Here is a 16,831-nt window from a genome sequence, read left to right as displayed (position 1 = left end):
TCTAAACTTAAAAGCTTTATTCAAATAATTTTTGATTAAAATTGACAATTATTTTAAGTCTCTGAAATTGATAACGAGCAAGGAATTTGAATAAAATGAATCATTAATATCCATGCAGAACGTGCGATTGACAAATGTGTGAGGTGACCACCGCCGGTCGCCAGGTGGCGCCACGGCCTTTGCAAAGAGGCGGAAGCGAAGCCAGACACACACCGGAAGCAAGCCGCTCGCCGTGGATTGAAAGACGGCGGCCGTTCCGCTTTCTCCTTGTGTCTTGTGGTTGTCGTTGTTCCGCTCTCCCGGCGGCCGGTCGGCGTGGACGCTCGTCGAATGGCGGCCGCGACCTCGGCGCCGCATGTTCGGTTGATGTGGAAGAAGGACGCCTCGCAGCTGCTCTTTCCCAAAGGTTCCACTTCTGTGACTTCACCTCCATCTCGCTCCTCGTGCTTTGCTACAATTCAATTCTCTTGTTTTGGTTCATGTTCGAAACAACAACGCGATAACTAGAAGTGACTCGGCTTTTGCTTTTTAAAGTTTGCACAATTTCAAAGATGAATCGATGGACATCGGACGCAACTTGAGATTTGAAATGTTTAGAATCGGATGACATCATCTTCAACAACTCCGTGCTGTGTTTGCGGTTCAGAGTTCGAGAATTCCGAGACGCTGCTCAACTCTGAGGTGCGCATGTTGCTGGAGCACCGCAAGCAGCAGAACGAGAGCGCCGAGGACGAGCAGGAGCTCTCCGAGGTCTTCATGAAGACCCTCAACTACACCGGTGCGCTTCAGCCGCTTCAAGAACCGAGAAACCATCACGGCGGTGCGCAGGTACGTGCCCACACCGGCGCTGAGCTGATTGGCTAGTCAGGAAGGGGGGGGGGGGGATGGATGGATGTGGGTGGGGGGTGGATGGATGGAGGATGGGTGGATGGGTGGGGTGGGTGGATGGATGGATGGATGGATGGATGGGTGGGTGGGTGGGTGAGTGGGTGGATGGATGTGATGGGTGGGTGGGTGGTGAGTGGGTGGATGGATGGATGGGTGGTGGATGGGTGGGTGGATGGTTGGATGATGGGTGGATGGGTGGGTGGGTGGGTGGGTGGATGACTGCCTTGCCTGGGCTGGGGTTCAATCATGCAATCCCGATAGCGTGTAAAAAAGGTCGTGATATCAAAATTCGGCATGCACGCCTTTGCCCGCTTCAAGCCAATCCGACACAAAGTTCTTTAATATCTTCCCAAGTCCAAGTGGACATAAAACGGGCATGTGAATGTTGGTGACCATTCATACAAGCATGAAGCATTTTTACACGTTTGAGACTGTCCCGCTAATTCACCTTAGCCAAAATAATGGGGCCGTCGCGGTGTCAAGGAATTGCAATCAAGCGACATTGCTGTAAGTTCTTTTTTTTTTCTTCTTCTTCTGCTCTCGGCCGGCAGCCTTCTCCTCCAGAAAAAGCTTCACAAGTTCGAGCTGGCCAGTTTGGCCAACTTGTGCCCCGAAGCGGCCGAGGAAGCCAAGGCCCTGATCCCCAGGTGAGCCCGGACCTCCCACTCGAGCCACTTGCCCATCCCACCAATCGTGGTTTGTCTGTCCAATGTAGTTTGGAGGGACGCTTTGAAGACGAGGAGCTGCAGCAGATTCTGGACGACATCCAGACCAAGAGAAGTTTCCAGTACTGATCCGGACCAACAATGTTTTTGCTCGTTTTCATTCTTTTCCACTTGCTAACAATAAAGCAAACGTGTTAAATGTCTTACGTTGAAGGTGCAAATACACCGTTTGCCACATGGTGGACAAGAAGCAACCCAAAGTTTCACCCCCCCTCAATGACTCTGTTTTTCGATACTTCCTAAAATGTCCACTCAAAATCCTTTAAAAGTAAACGAAGAATTGCCAACAAACCCGTCGATCGTGAGGTCGCCATTTTCACAAACTGCTCCTTGATAGCCGCAAGGCAACACACCTGATGCAAATGATCAGGCTTGTGCTGAGCTCATCATTGGAATCAGGTGTGTTGGAAGAGGGAGGCCTTTGGCTTCCTGAAGACTAAACAGGAAGTCACGCGTGTGTCATGTGTGAGCTTTATTTTCTTAGTAAATAAAACATCTGCGCACTCAAATGAATCCAAAAACATCCCAACTTAAATATCCGGCCCGGCCACTCCCTCTCTGGAGCGGGCGACCTGCCAAGCGGCAAGTCATGTGGTCCTTTCTGGCGAGAGGTTGCGAGTGGGCGGGGCCGCCGAGCCGTGGCGTGCGTGCGTGGCCTCCTCACAGGTAGCCCTCCTTCTTGAACTGCTCGTGCAGGACGTCGCGGTATTGGTCGAAGCCGCCGTCAAGGCGGCAGACTTTGCCGCCCTCGCACACCCACAGCTCCTTGCACACCAACCGGATCAGGCGCTCGTCGTGCGACACCAGAATCACGCCGCCCTGCCGCACATGGACGGCAAATTCACAACATGCGTCTTACAAAAGCACAAGCTCAAGTCAAACGCCTCCAAAGTCACAACGACATGATTATTATTATATTGAAAGGGAAAAAGAAAAAACCTCCACCAAAGTTATTTTGGACCAAGTACACTCTTGGAGAACATTCCCATGTTGGCCCTTCCCGACCAAGGACGACAAACGACGAGGCCAAAGTCCAAGTAGCAAGCGCAAGCACGGCCGGCACAACGGCCGGCACAACGGCCGGCACAACGGCCGGCACAACGGCGCTCCGAAGGCAAGCGGGACTCACTTTGAACTTGTTGAGCGCGTTGGCGAGCGCCTCGATGGTCCTCCATGTCCAGATGGTTGGTGGGCTCGTCCAGGATGTAGAAGTTGGGGCTGAAAGTGCAGACGGCGGCGTCAGAAGGCGGGCCGACGGACGCACCGACGCCGGCTGCGCACGTACCAGGACATGGTCATCTGGGCGAAGGCCACGCGACTCTTCTGGCCTCCCGACAGGCTGGCGACGGGCCTGGTGGACAGCTCCCCCGTAATACCGTAACCTCCCAGCTGGTGGCGGTACTCCTCCTCCGTCCGACCTGCCGCCACAAACACGCCCGTCGGGTCACTGTGCCGCCACCGGGCGTGACGCCGACCGTCACCTACCGGGGAACTTGTTGAGCAGCAGCTCCACGGAGCAAACGTTGAGGTCCAGCTGGTCCACGTGGTGCTGACTGAAGTAACCGATCTTCAGATTCCTGCACACGCGTGCGCAACGTCACAGATGACAACATTCGCTTCACTTCAAGCAGCAGGAATATTTGCCACATTTTGTCATCCAGACGGTTCGTATATTGCAGCGCATCAAAAGAATTCCGAGCTGATGCTCGCATTCATCCGCATCATTTCTTTCTTTCTTGCTTGTTGAAATGTCTTTCTTTCTTGCTTGTTGAAATGTCAGCTCATCCGCTTTCAGGATTGGCTCATTTGCATATGCAAATAGGAACGCCGACGAATATTTGATGATGTTTGTACGTTTCGTCATGGAAACAATTTTCAATCAAGTTGGCTGTGGCAAAGAATCATCATTCAGTACACGAGACGTCCACACGGGGGCGCCGGTCAGCGGTCTCACCTGTGAGCTTGCCGGACTCCGTTGATGGGCGTCAGCTCACCCATCAGAAGCTTGAGGACCGTACTCTTGCCGGCGCCGTTTTGGCCCACCTGACGTGAGCGCAAGACAACAAGACGTGAGACGAGACGCTTGGAAGACGAAGCCGAGAAAATACACGTCCAAAAAAGACATGCTAGGCGTGTCCAACACGCACGCACGCCACCGGCGTTGCATGGAAGCGATCGCAAGTGTGTTCGAAGACGTACGATGCAGACGCGAGACTCGAGGTCGGCGGACAGGTTGAGTCCGGAGAAGAGTCGCTGGTCGGGCGTGTAGTAGAACTCCACCTCGTCCAACTGCAGGATGGGCGGCGACAACTTCTCAAAGTTGTCCGGAAACCTGACACAAAACAAATCCAGTCCACTTTTGACAGCTGAGGGAGGCGTGGCTTGCCGGCTGACCTTTTACCTTAAAATGACCTCGGCTTCCTTGTCCACGGGCGTCAGTTCGGGCCTGCGAGCAAACGTGAGCGTCACAACGCGTCCAGCGCGTGCGTGCGTGCGTGCGCGGTCGGCGGACTAACTGGCGAGCACTTACAGTCTCTCCAGAACTTTGAGTTTGCTCTGCACTTGAGCCGCTCGGTTGGCGTTGTAGCGAAACCGGTCAATGAACACCTGCAACGACATCAACAAAACGCGCTCCGTCAATTCTCCGGCACAGGCGGACGGACGGACGCGTCTTTCCCAGCTGAGCTTTTTCACATGTCAAATGAAGATCGAGCGCAAACTCGCCATCGGAACAAAAGTAAACGCGTGCGCCCCAAAATCCAGCCGATGTTGGTCACTGTGACTCCTCCCACTTGAAGTTTGCACTTTGAGATTTCTTTTGAAATGTCAAGTGGATCGCAAATGAAACGTATTATTATTAAATGCCTCAAGCGGGAAAACAGAGAATGACCTCGTGATGGCCAGAGGAGGGTCACGAACCCTAACCCCATTGACTCCATTACATCTACTTGAGTAACTTCTAGGAGTAGTTTTAGCTCACAGTACTTTTGACTCGAGTCGATGTGTGAAGAAGTAACGCTGGCCTTAATGGGCCGGACCGGAGTCGTTAGCCGCCGCCCCTTTCATGCTTTCCATCCAGCGCTCGAAACGCAGCCCTGGTTGCGGACTGGCAGGCGTGATGAGAAACCGGAAGAGTCAACTGAAAGATGAGGTCTCGGTGACCTGTGGTCGTTGGACGGGGAGGCGGAGCCAAGCAAGCGAGTCACTCCGCCATTGATGAAGGGATTGTGCGTGCTTGAGCGAACGCGTCCCAAAACAATTCTTTTATGATTTGAAGATGCCAGCATTTGCACATAATTGCAAGTTTTGAAAACTCAACCAGACTTTGTGTTCAAGCAGTACTTGAGTCTTCTTTTCACCAAATCCTTTTTGATGACTACTTTTTACTTTGACTTGAGTCATATTTGGAAGTAATGCTATCCTTACTGGAGTCCAATTTTTGGCTCCTCTCGCCACCTCTGGTCAATCTTTGGAATCGATCTCGCGCTCGAGACCTCAAGCGCGAGATCAACAAAAATCAACATAAACTCCAAATATCCATGATTGATTGGGTTTCTTTTTTTTCTCTTTTACAAGCGTCTTACGCATGAATTTTTCTTGACTTGACACGTGCGTGCGTGCGTGCGTGCGTGCGCTACCTGTATATGTTGCCTGTACTGCAGCTGGGCCTCGTACTCTCGCTGTTGGTTCTTGAGTCGATCTTCTTTGGTCTTGACAAAGTTCTCGTAGTCGCCACGGTAACTGTCCAGCCTGTGTGAGTGCAGGTGCACGATGTCCGTCACCACCGCGTTGAGGAAGTTGCGGTCGTGGGACACCACCAAGATGGTGGACTGCCACGTCTGGGGGGGGGGGGGGGGGGGTCACATTGACGTGAGCTTCAAGCTAACGCTAGCCATTGCTGGCAATGATGGCGGCTAAGACCTGCAAGTAGTTCTCCAGCCACAGGATGGCGCTGACGTCCAACATGTTCGTGGGCTCTGGAAACACGCACACGTCACGTTCAACATTTAGACACCTTTTTTGGTTTTCCACTTACAAGCCGTCGACTTTTGTCCACTTGTTATTTTACTTGGTGTGGATTTAGCAAGCAACAAGTTTCAATTCAATTCAATGCAAAATAATCCACACAAGCCCAAAACTCTATTCTTTGTCTTTTTGCAATATTATTATTTGTCCTTGCTTGTCAACATTTGCTACTTTTTAAAAAATCTCCTTTTGACTTTTCTGCACTGCTTTCACTCCGATTGTGTCATTCAATTCTAAAGCGATGCTGGAGTGACGCAACAAAAGCGAACGGCGCCGTCCAGGTGGAACGTGGACGGACTCAACGATGGCTTGACAAACAAACAAACAACGCCAGGGTACGCACGAGCATGTATACAGCATAGCCGATTAAAGTGGACCAGTATCGGCCGTGCTACGAGTACCGATACCTTGAAATAAGGCCGGCCATCAGCGCCACAACACAACACCTGCTATCCGGTACTTGCCCGCCCCCAATTGAGAATACAGCTCATGTGACTCACCATCAAGTAGCAGCAGGTCGGGCCTGATGAGAGAGAGAGACACACAGACACACAGACACACAGACACACAATTGAAGATGTGACATTTGTCGTTCTCGGTGGCCAAACAAGAAACGGAAAACAACTCACCGAGCAAAGAGAGCTCTTGCTAATGCTAACCTCATCCTCCAACCTCCTGAAAACTCTCTGTGCAAACACACAAACACACATTTGAACCTTAATGCGTGTGCGTGTGCGTGTGTGTAAACTCACTTGGTGGGCTGCTGCTGCATTTTGGGTGAAAATCCGAGCCCAGCCAAGATGATGGAAGCTCTGATGGGAGGACAGATGTCAATCAAAGACGGCTCATTCAGCAACAGTCCTACTGGACGCTCGCACGCACGCACGCACGCACGCACGCACGCTTACCGCGCGGGGGCTTTGTCGGCTTCAATCTCCTCCAGTTTGCCATAAATCTCCGACAGGCGGACGCTCTCCGTCCCGTCGGCTCTGAAAGTCACAGCAAAGGTGAGAATAGCAACAGGACACGCAAGCGTGTCAAGAGGCACGTTTTTCAAAACACGTGCTCGAGCGGTTGCGTTGGGCTGGCGGCCGTACTCACGTCCCGTTGGCCAAGCGTGCGTTGAGGCCTCGCTCTTCCTGGAGCAGGCCCTCCCTGAGCGCGTCGCTCTCCAGGACGCTCTGCAGCGCCACCGTGTGGTCGCCCGCCACTTCCTGCTCCACGTGGAGGATGGAGATGTGCGGCGGGACGCGCAGGCTGCGGCTGGCCAGCATCTTCAGCAGCGTGGTCTTGCCCAAGCCGTTGCGGCCGATCAGCCCGTAGCGCCGGCCCGCCGCCAGCGACAGCTCGGCGCCTTGAAGAAGACACCTGCCGAGGAAAGGCCACGTCGGACACCGAGCGCAAAGCGGCGGCCGGCGTCGACCGCCAGCGTCGACCGCCGGCGTCGACCGCCGTCGACCGCCAGCGTCGACCGCCGGCGTCGACCGCCGGCGTCCTCACCTCTCTCCGAAGGACACGTCGAAGTTCTCAATGCGGATGTCGTAGCTGCGGTTCTTTCCCGCCTGGTCCGCTCGGCCTTCTTTCTTGCTGCTGGCCTGACTGGCCGACGCTTCCTCCAAGACACTAGGGGGCGCCGCGGGCGGGACAGCAAAGTAAGACGGGACAGCAAAATAAGACGGCACAAACACAGACGTGGCGGAGACCCACAGAGGAGTGGACGCCTTGTTGGAGTCCTTCTCGTTGCGCCGCTCGTGTTTGGCTTTCAGCTTGGCCTCCGCCTTCTCCAGCTTCTTGCTGTCCACCATCTGAACGCACGCACGCACGCACGCACGCACCAACAACACTTTTAAGATGCTGCGCTTGTTTTTCAAGACCTCCTGAAGACGCCTTAGCGGCGGGCGCTAGCCAGTTAGCGCTTCAACATTGCGCCTTCCATGAGTCCCAACAAGCGCTCAAACGTGTGCTAAAGGCTGCCGGGAGTTGCTTCGCATCGGCAACGTTACAAATTGTTCCCGCCCTCGTCTTCCGGCAGGTTAGGGTCAGCAAATACACTCCTTTATGAGAACTTTTTTTGCAGAACAGAAACCGCTGCCCTCTCGTGAGTTCCGTGGACGTGACAAAATTCAGATTTTTTATTATTATTTTTTTTAATGCAAGTCCAATTTTTTGGGGACAAGAATATAGTCTATACATTTGGATTCATTTTGCGTTTGTGGCAAAAGCAAACTGTTTTTACCCATCTCACAAGACGGACATTTTGTATGGAAGCCCATTAAGGCCAGTATTTTGTTTTTATTCAGGACAACTTTTTCTGCCCAAAGAAACGTATCTTTGGCACTCCACCAAAGACCCTTATCAAGTTTGTTTGTGTTTTTTTTACTTTTCCAAATTGCCCAGGTTGTGCCAGAAGGGGAAAAAATGGGTTTCTCCGCTACAAATAAAAGAAATAAATACATAAATGATCCACCGACATCATATATTTAAAAAAAAAAAGCCACGGTTCCATCATTTTGCCACTTCCTGTCCACTGAAAGTGACATCACAGTGCCGGGCGGATTCAGCTTGCGAACGTCACGGCTCACCCGTTTGCTGGATTTGGTCACGTGACGTTGGCGAGCAAAGTAAAAGCAAAACATTGCAAACTATTGTAAGCCCCGCCCCAACACTCGAGCGCTGGGCAGCAGCAAGACGTACCATGTTCTGAGGCCGCTTCATCATCCAGATGCCCTGAACGTCGTCATTGGCCGAGGCTAGCACAGCAAACAAACACACGTCAGCTACGCTAGCTGCACGCACACACTTGCACACACGCTTGCGTCGACGGCCGCTCACTCGTGTCGCCGGACATCTGGGAAAGCTGCACGGGCGCGTCCAGCAACATCTGACGCTGGGAGGCGGGACAGCCGCTCCTGAGCACAGGCAGAGGTGTAAGCGCTTGACAAGATGGCGTGCGCGTGGTCACGGGTGACGCGTGGTCGCGGATGTGCGCTCACAGCCTCAGCGTGTTGAACATGCGCAGGCAGATGCCGCGGACGTCGTCCTCATTTTTGCTGTCAGCAGACACCTCTTGCAGGACGCCGCCCACCGCCTCAAACACCTCCTCGCCATCCTCAAAGTCGGCCCCGCAGTGGTCCAACACGCCTGACGGCGTACACACATGAATTAACATTTGCAGCATTTAGTGACCCTTGCGTCACAAACACAAAATGGCTTTTTAGGTGGAGTCCAGCTTTTAAAAAAAATATTCATTTCTTTCATTGATTAGCAACTGGTGCTTTTGAATGATTTAAAACGTTCTGAACTTTGATCACCAGAAAATGACACAATATCCGACCGTCACGATACGATATTACCATGATATGAACCTCACAATACAATTATTATCACCATATTGTGGGGAGGGTGGCAATATAAAGAAGCGCATAATATCACCTCACGATATTGTTTCAAAGAAAAAAAAAGCTCATGATATTAAGGGGGGGGCACAAAAAAAGGCTTGGCCAGCTCTTTTATTGTCATGCCAAGTTCTTGACTCAGCGGCGCAAAGAATCCTGGTCTTTGTAGTTCACAATGTTGTGTTCATTCGGCGGAAAAAAAGTCAACTTTCTTACGGAGATGTGCTGCTTTTAATATCGTAAGACTACAACAACTAATAGCGCCGTTTTGGTTACATCTCTACACGTCACTGGACTCGATGTGAGATTTGAGAGAGATTTGTCCGCTCATGTCCTGTAAATCAATGACTGTACCCTGAAACAAGATGTCACACTAGATACTCAAGTCGAACTTGAAATGGCAGAAAAGACGCAAAACATCGTCGTGACTGACAACCATTTGTTGTCGCCGTCGCAGTCGGGTGACCGGCAAGCGAGCAGCAAAGTCGGCCACGCCGGGTAGCATCTTACCGCTTCCAGCTAGCAAGCAGCTTCGGTCGGCCGTCGGCGCTCCTCCGCGCTGACGCGGAGGCAGACAGCGACGACATCCGCGACTGAAAGCCAGCCGACAACCGGCGACTGCGAGTCCGGCCTCTCACCTGTGATGTAGTCGAACAACTCCGAGTCGATGTCAGGAAACTCGCTCCTCAGGATCTCCACGTACGTCGCCGCCATGATGGTCACACCACGACGCAGCTGCCGGCCGCACGCGCATGCGTCATTCGTCAACGCTTGGAATTGTGGGAGTTGAAGTCTTTCAAAGTTCATCGCTTCTTCTCTGCCGTTTTATTGATTTCATTAGATCATCAATCATTTATTGAACATAGATGCACAGTATAACAGAAGGATCAGGAAATCCAGTTTGCATGTTTTACAAAAAAATGCAACAGTGAAATAAAAGTAAATTATGCAAGAATTAAAATAAGGGAGGGAAAAACATGAATTACATTCCAACTAATGTCTTTTCAGCGGAAGTCGACTTCTGGAAAAGTGTCACGCAAAATTACTACCAAGCATGTTGTTTTTGCGCTCTTTGTAAAGAGAAACAAAGATGACAATGAAGAAGTCCATGTATGTTATAAAGCTAATTATTTGAGAAACCAATTTTTTTTTTAAATCCAGTTTACAAAGACTGAATTATACTGCAATCTATTCGTCAAAATAAAAAAATCAGAAAAGACTGAATGCATGTGTGAAATGTAACTTGAATCCATCCATCCATCCATCCATCCATTTTCTTGGCCGCTTTTTCCTCACTAGGGTCGCGGGGGTGCTGGAGCCTATCCCAGCTGGCTTCGGGCAGTAGGCGGGGTACACCCTGAACTGATTGCCAGCCAATCGCAGGGCACACAGAGACGAACAACCACACTCACATTCACACCTAGGGACAATTTGGAGAGTTCAATTAACCTGCCATGCATGTTTTTGGAATGTGGGAGGAAACCGGAGTACCCGGTGAAAACCCACGCAAGCACGGGGAGAACATGCAAACTCCACCCAGGAAGGCCGAAGCCCGGACTCGATCTCACGTCCTCTGCACTGGGAGGCGGACGTGCTAACCAGTCAGCCACCGTGCTGCCTTAACTTGAATCCTATGTATAAAATTAATTGATTAATTAATTAACTGGTGAATGGTTGTTTGTCAATAGTGGCTTCTCCACCACGAGAACTTTTGAAGAACTTTTCAATTTACTTTGGGAAAGAATGATCTAGGCAATGACATTTCCCAGGGGCTTTGTAAGCACGACTGTGATTGGCTGGCGACCAGTGCATTCCATTTACTCCCAATGTCCAAAGTCATCTGGGATCAGTTTGACACCCGCAACTCTAGTGGGGGTAAGTGATAGAGAAAATGGTCGCATGAAAATAAGTGGCAAAAACACAACACTTTAAATCACGTTAAAAGAAGTGTCAAATCTACAACCACAATAGTCCCATTTCTTTAAATCACTGCAAGTGTTTACAGCTGTCAAAGGTCACCGGAGCTCAACAGTGACGCCTTCCTGTCCAAATGAGTGGGGTAGGTGCAGTACCACAGGTTCCAGTTAGATGGCGCACTCCTGATGGCACCCGAACATCAAGCCGCCAGTCTTTGAGTCCGGAGCTTATTTTCAGCCCCCAAAGTAGAACTGGCTCTGTCGAGCCCGACAGGAAGTTGAACTTGAAATGTTGGAATAAAAGATCAATCAAGGAGAAAAAAGATATTTTTGCTTTTATTCGACACTGATAATTGAAGGCGTTTGCTGTTTGCGAGTTGTGGGCGGCGCTCACGGGGCCGCCACCTTAATGCACACGTTGCAGCGTCCCACGTTGGCGGCGTGCCGGCGGGTCTGGGCGTTGGCGTTGGCGTCGGCATTGGCGTTGGCGTTGGCATCGGCGTCGGCATCAGCATCGGCATCGGCATCGGCATCGGCATCGTCGTCGGCATTGGCGTCGGCGTCGGCATCGGCGTTGGCCTTGGGCGCCGTCAGCCAGAAGCTGTAGATATTGGCGAAGTAATGGCACGTCCCTCGCGGCCCCTGGCACTCCACGAACGGCTGCGGCCGGAAGTCCCGCAAGCAACTGCCCGACGACGTCAGCGACTGGCCGCCGCCCTCGTCGCCCGCACCCGTGTGCTGCAATCGCAATTCAACACGTCAAACTCAAACAAAAAGTGCCGACTGAATTGGACTTTGAAAAATGCCTCTCAATTGTACAACAAATAAACATTTTTACAATCAATTCATCAAATTGATGAATCAGATGAAAAAAAGACGTCTTCCACCTAAATTATTTTGATTCATCCTTGAATCAGACCAAAAAAAGTTATTCTGTTGGTTCATCAATGGTTTTTCTCCATTAATAAATCAGATTCAAATGATTTTGATTTCTGTAAATCGGATCATTAAAGAAACCAAACAGTTTTCACATTTCCAATGCAAAAAATGCAGAAACGTGAAAATGGATTGCGATTCCGTGAAATGGACCATTGATTGTTTTCCAAAGTAAAAGCTGATGTTTGCCAATGTCTTATTTGGAAAACGCACCAAACGATCATCAGGCTGCTTTCATGCTGGACCAGACAAATCGGAGAGTATTTCCGGAAATGTTCAGGATTTGGACAAATTCAACAAAGTCTCAAAATGATTAAGCGTTGACCAAAATAGTTCATTTGATCGTTGATTACGTAATGGATCAATATTCGCTACATGGATGCACTTTGAAAAATGATCTGGAATAGAAAGGAATCGTTGTTGTTCACGAAGGTCTCGTTTCGGTGAACATTTGCCGGCCAATTTTGTCCCAATGGGCTTCGCTTTCATTCCGTTGCGGATGCTTGTGACAACGAGACCAGCACTCGGAGACACAAATTCATATTCTTAGTGATGAAATGTGCATGGAGCGCTTCTGCCAGATGTTTTGCTAGGCTACAACTGCACGCAAGGCACATTTTAAAATAAGGTAAAAACGCAGCAGAGAATAGAAGAGAGTTTTGTTGCCACGTGTAAAAGTCAAAACCAAGTTAAAAAACAAGTACATTAGAATTCTTGTGCATAACCCGAGTCAAGTAGCTAAGAAATAATAATAATAATAAGAAGAAGAGAATACAATAAATAAATACTTATCTACAAATTCCAGTACCGTGACACGAGTAAGTACTAAAACCCAATTTGAGAAGAGAATGTTGAGCGGCGTGTCGCTTGGAGGACGGCTGGCGTCGGGAAAAAGTTGCGTCATGCGCCGGCACTCACCATGAGGAAGGAGTATCCGGTCCACAGGCTGGTCCAGTTGGGTGGGCAGGTGGGCCGGATGGACGACTGGCTGTGCAGGGCCACGGGGGCGGAGGGCGCCTCGCAGACGGCGCAGCGACTGATGTGCTCTTGGATGGAAGCTCCGCCCACGGGCAGGGCGGGCACGGCGGCCGTGGCCGACAGCCAGTAGGATTTGTCGTTGCGGCCGGCGTACGAGCACGTTCCCATGTTGCACGAGGCGAACGGCATGGTGGAGAAGACGCGCATGCACGAGCCCGCCTGACCTGCAACGCAACACACGCACAGCTGCAACGCGGACGGCAAACAAAGCGCCCGCCACCGCGCGCTTCTTCCTTTTGCGCCCGCAAGACACGCTGGGGTCCGCAAAGCTCAACACGGTCGACACAGGTGGGCTCGTTTTGGCCCTGCTTGTTTTTAGTTTGAGTTTTTTCTGCCCGATGGGCCGTCGTCAGATAGCAGGCTAATTTTCGACAAGACTTTGGAAAAAGTATGAAGAGTACCAAGGTCCTGAGTGTGCGCCTTCTCCTGGCCTTCCAAGTACAACAGACTGTATCCCACCCACAGAATTTGCATCCCCTGCGGACACGATGGAGGCACTTTGGTCTGGCTGTGGATGACCATTAGGAAGCCTGCGTTCAAGGGTCTGGACGGTCCAGGAGGTCCACGGTCTCCGGTCAAGCCAGGATCACCTGAGCACAGTGCACAGGAAGTCTTATCAGTCACAAGCATCTTTTTCTGAGAAAATCCTTTCAGAGACTCGACGCTTCTAAACTGGACAACTGGAAACAAATTAAAATAAAATCTCACCATTGGCTCCCTCCTCGCCGCTCTCTCCTTCCAGACCTCGTCGACCTGGCTCCCCAGTAGGACCCGGAGGCCCCAGAGGTCCTTGGGGCCCAACACACCCGCCATCCCCCTTTTGACCTGCAGCAAAATATCAACCATCATCATTACGCAAACATTGACCCTCTACAGGACAATCTCTTGTAGCGTCTTACCTTTGAGTCCCTCGAGGCCACTGTCTCCCGGAAAACCAACACTTCCTGGTAGACCAGGTAATCCCAGGGGTCCTGGAGGGCCTTGTGGGGGTGAAGGGTAAGTGGGGCAAGGAAAAACTCTGCCCATCTCCCCCTTTGGACCCGCCTGACCAGTACAGCCCGGAGACCCAAGAGGTCCCGTTGGTCCCGAGAAACCTCTAGGGCCCGGATTTCCAGGTATCCCCATCAGGCCTGGAGAACCTCGCTCACCTGTCCGCACAGATTTTCAAAATAAGAGGACCATCCCAGCCTCAGGTGGGTCCGGACTATAGAGCCTGAGCCCAGAGCTAGGAACACTGAGTCACCTTTGAACCCTGGAAATCCACCTATGCCTGCTTGCCCTTTGGGCCCAGGAAGTCCTTTGTCACCCTTTGGGCCAGGGCATCCGTTGTCCCCATTGTCCCCATCATCACCAGGTACTGGAGGGTTAGGACCCGAATCCCCCATGTTGCCGGGGTAACCTGAAAGGTAGTATGAAGTCAGTCGGGTCACAGATCAACTGCTAACCTTTTGTTTATGTTACATCTCGTCTGACCTGGCTCTCCATCAGGTCCAGGGTCACCAGGATCTCCCAAAATCCCTGAGGGAGGATTTTTGCAATCGTGTCCAGATTCACCTGACGGACCAACTTGCCCTTGTGGCCCTGAACAAATAAAGGAAATGTGAGTACCTGAACACACATAGCCAACATCTTGATCAGGCTTAACAGTGCTCTGGAAAACTAGACACCTAGAACATCAACCTTTAGATCCTGAATGGCCCTTGGGTCCTGGAGGTCCAGGCTGTGATGAACCTGGGAGACCTGGAGGACCAGGGGGGCCTTTATCTCCTGGAAAACCTTGTGAACCTTTGGAGCCTGGAATGCTGAGCCCTGAAGAGACAGCACAAGAAAGTCAACAAATGTTGCTGATGTAATGAGAGCGTGAACATACAAAGTCTGTTATAAGTTACGGTGTTTTTGTGGACCAGTTATTACGTTGCTCTACTTAGACAAATGGATATACCTCTGGTGCCAATGTCTCCTTTTGTCCCCTTTAGTCCATCCAGGCCATGAAGTCCCAGTGGTCCAGGAGAACCTGTTCCAAAATTTGAGTATGAACTAATACTTACACATCTGTCCAAACAAAAACAAACAAAAAAACACAACTAATAATTCCCACCTTGGAGTCCTGAGATACCCTGTGGTCCAGGGGGACCGTCAGCACCCGCATTACCAGGTAGACCTGGAACACCTGGGCGACCTCTGGGTCCCGGGGGCCCAATGACACCTGATGAACAAAGGTAAAAGTTTAGAGTTTGTTTGCCAGGACTTCTGAGCTCCTTCAAGGTTTTTAGAAACAACAGCATGACCCCTTCGTGATTGTGATGAGTAGCCAGAGCAGCACATGAATGCTTTAGAGATAGGACCCTGTACCTGGTGGTCCTTGTGTCCCAGACTGTCCCAGATCTCCTTTGGAGCCTCTCTGGCCTGGCTCACCAGTGAAACCCAGTGCTCCAGGGTCACCTTGAGGTCCAGAGGCACCTAACAAAGGGTTGATTTGTAGTTTCAGGATTCAAGTTGATTGACATGAATCTGATGTTCTTGTGTTTGAACCTCACCTGGAGGTCCGGCGTCTCCGGGAGGCCCCTTGTCTCCAGATAGACCAGGTCTACTACGAGACTCTCCTTGATCACCTGATACACAAAAGCAACATTTGTACAAATATCTCTGAATCAGCTGTGTCATGGCAGCAGGAGGATGTACGGCACCTTTGGACCCAGGACGTCCTTGTCGACCGTGTTCACCAGGTCTCCCAGGGGATCCTTGGTCACCCTGTATGGCAGGCAACGTCAGTATTTTTTAGCCATGACCAAAAGACCGCAAGTCAACGTCTGGAGTAAGTTATTCCAAGTTATTCAATTCAGTGGGATTCTGATTGGATTTGATACGGGATGGCTCGTTCCAGTGGTGGGCGATTCAGCCATCATTCGCCGGCGGGCCGGCCCATCAGTTGTCAGTCCGTCATGATTTCCAAGCCCCAAAACAACCGGAGGTTTCCTCAAATAACGGGGAATAGGTTCCATAACAAAATCCGCAATTTAGTGAATTACTTTGCGGTTTTTGGCCTTCTACATTAGTTGTGTTGTTTGGTAAGATACAATATACTGTGTGTGAATTTGCCTACTTTTGATTAAAAAAATTGTGAATGAGTGCCTCTTATTGAACATGTTCTTATCTCATCTTACCGGGTCTCCTGTTTCTCCAGGGAAGCCGAGGAAACCGGAAGGTCCAGGAGACCCAGGTCTTCCAGAAAGCCCTGGTTTGCCCGAAGACCCTGGCGGACCCGGAGGCCCGCTGATTCCCAGGGGCATATCGGTGCCTGGGTATCCAGGCTTCCCTGCAAGACCTCGTGCGCCCTTATTTCCTGGTAAGAAAAAACATAAATCCTCTGGTAGAAACCCTCTTTTAGCCTGTCACAAAATGTTGCCCTTTAAATGCTTCACTTCAGTCTGACCTCGTGCACCGGGGAAGCCGTTGAGACCGGCGGGACCAGGTTTTCCTCTTGCACCTTTGATAGGGACACCCAGTGTCTCCCCAGGCGGTCCTGGGTACCCTTTACAGCCTGCAGAACCACAAGAGACGGGATCACAGATGTTGATTGATGATGATGAAGCTTTTGCTTGATGTCGCAGGTGGGCTAGAGCCTGTCCCAGCTGACTTGAGGGTACACCCTGGACTGGTCCCAGCCAATGTCAGGGCACATATAGACATCAACCATTCACAGTCTTATTCACACGATTTAGTCTTCAATGGTAAAGGGACTGCTTTTTATAGAGGGCTTTTAATGACACCAGGTGGTGCCCAAAGCGTTTTACAAAGTCTCACATTCACACACACATTCATATACCAGTGGTCAGCTGCTACCAGGTCCACTGGAGCAAATCGGGGTTCAGTGTCTTGCTCAAGGACATTTCGACATGATCGCCAG

At 50.9% G+C, this 16,831-nt stretch overlaps 3 protein-coding genes across 5 annotated transcripts in view; 1 reads left to right on the top strand and 2 right to left on the bottom strand.

Moving 5' to 3' along the window:
• Positions 1-146: 146 nt before the first annotated feature.
• Positions 147-1,756, top strand: polr2d (RNA polymerase II subunit D). The gene is given in 5 exon segments (XM_077565169.1): positions 147-406; positions 647-777; positions 779-828; positions 1,440-1,535; positions 1,604-1,756. Coding segments are annotated over 5 exon segments (432 nt in total). The 5' UTR covers positions 147-330; the 3' UTR covers positions 1,683-1,756.
• A 316-nt stretch (positions 1,757-2,072) lies between these two features.
• abcf3 (ATP-binding cassette, sub-family F (GCN20), member 3) lies at positions 2,073-9,811 on the bottom strand. The gene is given in 22 exon segments (XM_077565146.1): positions 2,073-2,432; positions 2,743-2,781; positions 2,783-2,831; positions 2,899-3,031; positions 3,099-3,190; positions 3,568-3,656; positions 3,813-3,945; positions 4,015-4,059; positions 4,144-4,220; positions 5,252-5,452; positions 5,535-5,590; positions 6,140-6,162; positions 6,269-6,325; positions 6,392-6,451; positions 6,548-6,628; positions 6,741-7,007; positions 7,140-7,262; positions 7,347-7,444; positions 8,334-8,389; positions 8,472-8,548; positions 8,633-8,780; positions 9,673-9,811. Coding segments are annotated over 22 exon segments (2,139 nt in total). The 5' UTR covers positions 9,749-9,811; the 3' UTR covers positions 2,073-2,273.
• A 25-nt stretch (positions 9,812-9,836) lies between these two features.
• Positions 9,837-16,831, bottom strand: part of col4a4 (collagen, type IV, alpha 4) — a 65,711-nt gene continuing 58,716 nt past the window's right edge. For all 3 annotated transcript variants that reach the window (XM_077565139.1, XM_077565138.1, XM_077565140.1), the window contains 15 exons: positions 16,358-16,465; positions 16,089-16,267; positions 15,612-15,675; positions 15,462-15,536; positions 15,277-15,384; positions 15,023-15,130; positions 14,867-14,938; positions 14,605-14,733; positions 14,398-14,505; positions 14,168-14,323; positions 13,824-14,072; positions 13,633-13,749; positions 13,326-13,514; positions 12,805-13,088; positions 9,837-11,688 (listed from right to left, as the gene is read on the bottom strand). In XM_077565139.1, coding sequence (XP_077421265.1) covers positions 11,341-11,688; positions 12,805-13,088; positions 13,326-13,514; positions 13,633-13,749; positions 13,824-14,072; positions 14,168-14,323; positions 14,398-14,505; positions 14,605-14,733; positions 14,867-14,938; positions 15,023-15,130; positions 15,277-15,384; positions 15,462-15,536; positions 15,612-15,675; positions 16,089-16,267; positions 16,358-16,465 — 2,294 coding nt within the window. In that variant the 3' untranslated portion in view covers positions 9,837-11,340. The remainder of the gene's footprint in view (positions 11,689-12,804; positions 13,089-13,325; positions 13,515-13,632; positions 13,750-13,823; positions 14,073-14,167; positions 14,324-14,397; positions 14,506-14,604; positions 14,734-14,866; positions 14,939-15,022; positions 15,131-15,276; positions 15,385-15,461; positions 15,537-15,611; positions 15,676-16,088; positions 16,268-16,357; positions 16,466-16,831) is intronic.

This window comes from Vanacampus margaritifer, chromosome 5 (assembly GCF_051991255.1).
Source record: "Vanacampus margaritifer isolate UIUO_Vmar chromosome 5, RoL_Vmar_1.0, whole genome shotgun sequence".
Classification (NCBI taxonomy): Eukaryota; Metazoa; Chordata; class Actinopteri; order Syngnathiformes; family Syngnathidae; genus Vanacampus; species Vanacampus margaritifer.
The sequence above is the reverse complement of the archived record's forward strand: the minus strand, read 5'-3'. Positions and strand labels throughout refer to the sequence as shown.